This window comes from Lepeophtheirus salmonis, chromosome 4 (genome assembly GCF_016086655.4).
Source record: "Lepeophtheirus salmonis chromosome 4, UVic_Lsal_1.4, whole genome shotgun sequence".
In the NCBI taxonomy this organism is placed as follows: Eukaryota; Metazoa; Arthropoda; class Copepoda; order Siphonostomatoida; family Caligidae; genus Lepeophtheirus; species Lepeophtheirus salmonis.
The window spans coordinates 15,433,744-15,439,815 of NC_052134.2; the positions used below are offsets into that span (position 1 = coordinate 15,433,744).

General features: G+C 35.4%; 1 protein-coding gene across 2 annotated transcripts; it reads right to left on the bottom strand.

The window, feature by feature from the left end:
- Positions 1-305: 305 nt before the first annotated feature.
- On the bottom strand, positions 306-3,456 carry LOC121116892 (uncharacterized). Of its 2 annotated transcripts, XM_040711196.2 has the most exons (5): positions 2,794-3,456; positions 2,664-2,725; positions 2,436-2,597; positions 1,115-1,363; positions 306-1,039 (listed from the first exon to the last, which is right to left on the bottom strand). In XM_040711196.2, exons 1-5 carry the CDS (start codon positions 3,245-3,247, stop codon positions 572-574), a joined length of 1,395 nt encoding a protein of 464 aa, XP_040567130.2. In that variant the 5' UTR covers positions 3,248-3,456; the 3' UTR covers positions 306-571. The 2 variants fall into 2 exon arrangements, with proteins under 2 accessions (XP_040567130.2, XP_040567129.2); XM_040711195.2 differs by having other exon boundaries at positions 306-1,363; positions 2,794-3,421.
- Between the last annotated feature and the right edge of the window lie 2,616 nt (positions 3,457-6,072).

The following is a 6,072-nucleotide window of genomic DNA, read 5'->3' on the forward strand; positions in this document are numbered from 1 at the left end:
TACTACTACGAAAAAAATTATTAGAGGCACAAGTTCTGACACTGATGATTAAAGACCAACTACTGTGTTAAAAAATTATTGCTGAACCTCACAAATTTCTCTGCTATCCCTCAGCCCAAACAAAAGTCATGCAGGCGCCCTTGTAAATATAGTTTAATTTGTCTTAAATACCCTTTTGTTTGATATTAATAGTCCAAAAAGTAGGAAAAAGTACCTAAATACCGCTATTAGTGAGGCCCGAATCGGTACAATAACATTGGTATCGTGAAAGCACTTTGTCGTAAAATGACAATTTATGGAATGGGTTTAGAGTTCATGTTATATTTTTATTTATTAATACTTTTAATATGAAGATGTGATTAATTTTTTTTATAATTAATAATGAATTACAATTTATAACGAAGGAATACTTTTTTGGATCCTGTTTTATTTCGATATATATATATATATAGAGAGAGAGAGAGAGAGTTCATTTCAATTTGTTCTTGAGGAGTACAAATTAGATATAGTCCCTTCTTTGGTGAATGGTGATTGACTATGTGTGGTGATACTGATATGGACTGAGTCGTCGTCAGTGATGGGGTTGTAGAAGCTCTCCTCCTTTTGCAGAGGAGGAAGTCTTGGAGTCTTTGGATAGTTGGAATGCATGGCTCAACCCCAATAGACTACCCCCACTAGATGCCTTCAGACGACTATGGTGATCTTGGTGTTGCACGAATGAATATGATGAGGCTGGTGGATTAAGAGCATTGGCAACAACAGAAGGAGAACTGAGTGGAGAGACGGGACACTCGTCCCCCTCATTGCTACTCCCGTTGTCTGAGACGGATCCAACGGGCGAGAGTCGTCCCCCATTTGTTGGAAGTGCAGGAGGAGCCTGGAGTGGACCATTGACAATCGATGACTCAGGCTTAAGAAGACTGGGGCTTGAGGAAGAGGATGAAGAAGTCAAAGAGGAGAGTGCAGAGTTGACGAGATGCGGTGGAAGTAAGCCGGCGCCTCCACCATTGGATGAGGTTAAGTAGCTTGCATAGACAGCCTGTGAGGACGAGGTGTGGATGGAAGAATGAGAAGCTGATGAGTGTAGGAGAAGAGATTTAAGAGATGAACTCACTTGTGGATGTGAGAGGAATCCTGGAAGTGTGTGGCTGAGTGTGGAGAGAGGACTACCTGCACTGCCATTCGACCATGGATCCAGAGCTGATGGTAATCCACCCAGTCCTCCTGAATGAGGGCGACCACCTAGTTGGGATGGAGATGTGTTGTTTAAGCCACTGAGAGCGTGGTATTCTTGGATACCTAGGCGAGCAGCTTCCATTTTCTCTTGACGGCGCCATTTGGCTCTTCGGTTCTGGAACCAGACCTGTGTATAGCCATAAAGTATGGATTAATGACTATTTTTTTTTTTTTTTTTTTGATTACATTAGCATTTAATATGAATTACAATTGAGAAGCATGGGAAAGATAGCACTTGCTTGCCCAGAATTATTGAGGAGGAGAAGGATAAAGGGGTGGTGTCAGAGGATTATTCCAATGAATTGACTCCCCCCCCCCCTCTCCCCTTTTATTATTATTACCATTGCTACTCTCCTGGAAAAGATCTAAGTGATAGATGAAGCATAGCTAATTCATGCAAACTCCATTTTATGTTCCATATATTATGACGTGAATGTAAAATAATTAAGTTCACAAACATACGGTGATGTAACAACTAACTATCAAAGAAATAAATCTACGAAAAAAAAAAAAACGACCAGCTTTTGCATAACATATTAATGTAGTAGGTAAATTAAAAGAAACGCCAAATTTTATAACAATGATACAGTTTGCAAAGCCAGGAGTTCAATTCACAAATTTGTTATTTTATTTACCATGTCTTTTATAAATATAACGCTAATCCTATTTAACAAAATAATTAGACCATTTACTTAATTGATATTTACTTCCACTACGTTGGACTCTGTTGTTTTTATTGTTATTGTTGTTGGTATGTTGCTTATCAGGGTCATTTATCGAGGGTTATTAGTAAAGTACCTTTTTTATGTTTCGGCAAGTACTTCTATTTACATTTATATGTAATAATAACTTGTCAAAAAAGGATATGAGAAATGCATCATGTTTATTTTTAAGAAAAGAAGAATCAGCGCCATTTGTATTTTCTTCTTTTTTCTTTTCTTCCCCTTTTTCCCTCTCTTATCAGAGAGAGAGAGGGGGGAGGAAAGGAAGAATAAAAAAAGAATATGGATTTTTTTCCCTTTCCGTTGCGGGTTAGCGGAATAAAATTTATAATATTTTTATTTTTTTACACAATTCTTTGATTTACGACATTGGACTTTTAATTAAGATTAATTCCACGATAGGCTATTATATATATATATATGAGAGGAAAGACTGCGAATAAATGAATTAAGGGAGACACAAACTGTCTTTCTTACTTGTACACGAACTTCCGGAAGGTTGACTTTCATGGCGAGCTCCTCACGGGAGTAAACATCAGGATAGTGGGATTTTTCAAAGGCGCGTTCCAATTCATGAAGTTGATAAGTTGTAAAGGTGGTTCGATTCCGTCTATGCTTCTTTTTTGAGCCATCCGGGTCCTGTAAAAGGGATTTTTTTTTTGGTTAAATACGACACACTACATTGAATATTAGAGTCACTCTTACGTTATCATCACGATCACTTCCGCAGTCCTCATCCTCCTTATCATTGGGTGTCAATCTAAGACCTGCAAAAAGGGAGAATCATATAAGTTGGAGTCCATCTCGGACGAACGAGTAAGAATGAATCACTTACGCTCAGCATGAATTCGACTCTGATTCTCCTCACTAAAATGAGAATTAAAGAATGCTGCAGCCCGTTTCTGATTCAAAAATGCCTCAAACGATGAGGGCCCACCACCAACACCACGTTCACTCAAATGAGCCAGAGATGCCTCTGTCACTTGGGGTAATGGGCCATAATGTGAAGCATGATGGTGTTGAACGCCAGAGTTGGCTAGATCCTTCATTCGTAGTCCCAGAATAGCATCAATAGAATGTGTGGGCCGGGAAGGAGTTTCTGAGGTGGATGATGGAGATCGGAGTTCATCCTCTCCAGAAGAGGCGTTGGAAGAGGCTGAGGAAGAATGTTGTTGGTTTTGTTCTAGAGGTGAATGAGAGAGGTTCATGGGAGTCTCTTGATTTGAGCTACTGCTGCTGTTACTACCAGTGCCACTATTCGCAGCAGTGCTGCTTTTCACAGAACACATCCTTCTTATTCTCTAGACTTTGTTCAAATTTTTTTAATCGTAGTTAAACACAGAATAAAATCCTTTGCTCCATATATTTTATATATATAACAAAATAATATAATGTAATAATAATTCTTATTTTTATCCGTCAAATCCCTTGCGTCTTTTTCTCCCAATTCTCAAAATCAAACTAGAGACGTAGAGTGAGGAGATTGAAGGAAAGGAATGAAGGGGGAAAATAAAACATGGACAACTACTATTTTTTCCCTTCTCTCCTTCCATAGGAGCAACACAGAAGGTAACGAACGCACTCCTCTTCTCTCTCTTTACGTAGAGCCTTACTTCTCGACCAATAGTAATCCTCTCCGCCGGCGCAAACGATTGAGTCATTTAATAAAGAGAGATATAAATAAACAATCATTCTCCGAGAAATATTAAGGTTTCTTTATTAGGTACTTATTATTATTATTAGTATATTATGATGACACGCTGTACAAGTTGATACTTGTACAAGTTAACACTAGTATAATATGTATACCGTGCAAGTTGAATATCAATACTTCAAAATACGAGTAAGTTTAACTTGTATATAATTATTCAATAATTAGATTTCAAACAGATGATAAATTAAGACAGTAATTTTTAACTTATTTAATTAAAGAGAAAAATATCCATTCATAAGCGTGTTTTAAGGGTCTACGGCCTTGAGCTAAATATGAACAATGGACTTTGTGGCTACTGGTGGCCCATTTAGATAAAAAATATATATTTTTATTTCGTTCATTCACAATTGTTATAAAAAAGTCCCAAAAATAGAGGCCCACATGCAATAACGGCCCCAAGGGTATCAGCAGGATTACATTTTGGTGGCGGACCTTGCTCCGAAAAAGAAAAGAGGCACCATTTTTTCGTTAAAAAATTCAAAAATTACAATTTTTGAAAAAAACAAATTGAAAAAAAATATTTTTCTGAAAAAAAATTCAAATATAATTTTTTTTTTTTTGGATTTGTGTGCAGGTGCACCATCCTTCTGGAACACCACGTTCACGCCCGGTTAGTTGGTTTGGACCCATGGTAACATGGTAATCTCCGTTGGTTTCTTGCCAGCGTCCAACAGTGCACAGATATAATTTCCTTGGTCACGTTCATTTGACATTTTTCGGCTTCTAATTCATTTAGGAAGATCTTGTGTTGTTTTGTTAATTTCATTTTTTGTTTGTGTTTAGTATTTGACTGGATCAATTTTACCAAATTTGCATAACCCTTGATTAATGAAGCAAAACCAAAGTGTAAAAAAGTGTTTTTTCTCCGTAGCCGGTATTGCTACAAAATCCCAACTTGTACACACCATATTTATATTTAGTAATTTAATAGAGGAAAGGGGAAAGAAGGATGACGATGACGTCATACTCAGTTTTGAGAAGGATTAATACAAATTATGTACTAAACATATTAAATAAAATTATCATTTAAAAATAGAGTTACATTCTTAGGATTTACTTAGTAGTACCAGTTACTATTAGAGTCTCTTTTGATTTAAAGAGGGATATAGCTTTAAAAAGGCCGTTTCAAGTGGGTTGTTTTCATCCAGAGTGCAACACGGGTAGGTATCAATATTTTTGGAAAAGTAAATAATAATATCCCAACCCTTAATTTAAATAAATAGATGTTGTGACCAATTAGATGGTTCAAGTCTCCATTGTGATCTATTTAAATGAGGCATTAATTATCCCTTTACGAGTACTATGCCAACTGTGGGCATTTAAGCTTCACTTTGTACCACAGAATATGTTAATCTTGATTATTAATTTTCAATCAACAAGTCAAAATATATATATTTTGAAGTATATAACTCATCTGTTAGTAATGCTCAATAAAAAAGTCAATAATTACACCATTAATACGCGGAAAATCCAATCATTGTATTATCCTCGCCAAAAATACTCAAAAATCTACATTTTTAAAGTTTTGTTGTTGAAATTTGAAACAATCAATTTATAGTAGTTGCAACATGTATTATGTTTTTACATGACGTAATAATATTGACTATCTAAGAAATACTCAATTATTTCATAATTATCTCTACAAGTTCTCTAAATTCTACATTTTTGGGTTTTGGGCATGTTTTGACATATTTTGAACTTAACAATTTGTCACAGAATACGTCTTATCAATTGGTAATTTTCATCAAACTAATCAATAACTATCCCGTGCCGATCAACGTTTAGACATTTCCAACCACGTGCGCTATTTTTAGAAAGGAAAAATATGGGTTTACCTTAACATGGAATCAATCCTATTCATGGAATGATAAGTTATTGTATTAATCTTTAAGTACAGAAGAACTCCAAATTCTTCATTTTTGTAGTTATGAATCTCATTTTTTTAAGTTTATTGTAACTTGTACAAAACCGTGATTCCATCACAGCTATTAATCTCATTTTGTTGTTTTGCAACTTGTACAAAATGAATTAAACAATTATTTAGTAATATAAGTGTGAACACATTTATAGCTACATAAAGTGCCACAATCCCTCATAATAATACTTAATTATCAACCATTTAATGCAAAAGTCTTCTTCACCTTTTCCCAAATGTTGGCCCTGATATTGGCATTCCATATATATATGAGGCCCATTTTCTTTATTGATGAAACATGTCTTATGCTTGATTACAAGAGCGCAATTCTCTATTCATGTTGTTTTGATTTGCCATTACATATTTGAAAAGGCCACATACGACCTAAGGGCCAAATTTTGGAAACCTATCATCCATGGATATAAACCTCATCCTCATAATTATTTATTTCTTTTTTGAAGTTGATTGCTACTTGTACAAAAGAA

Bases quoted from the DNA above. Each gene is read 5' to 3' on its own strand.
- LOC121116892 (XM_040711195.2), bottom strand. From the start codon at position 3,247: ATGTGTTCTGTGAAAAGCAGCACTGCTGCGAATAGTGGCACTGGTAGT. The intron at 2,726-2,793 runs GTAAGTGATTCA...CCCTTTTTGCAG, and splicing joins GAGTCGAATTCATGCTGAGC to GTCTTAGATTGACACCCAAT. The intron at 2,598-2,663 runs GTAAGAGTGACT...TCCCTTTTACAG, and splicing joins GAAGTGATCGTGATGATAAC to GACCCGGATGGCTCAAAAAA.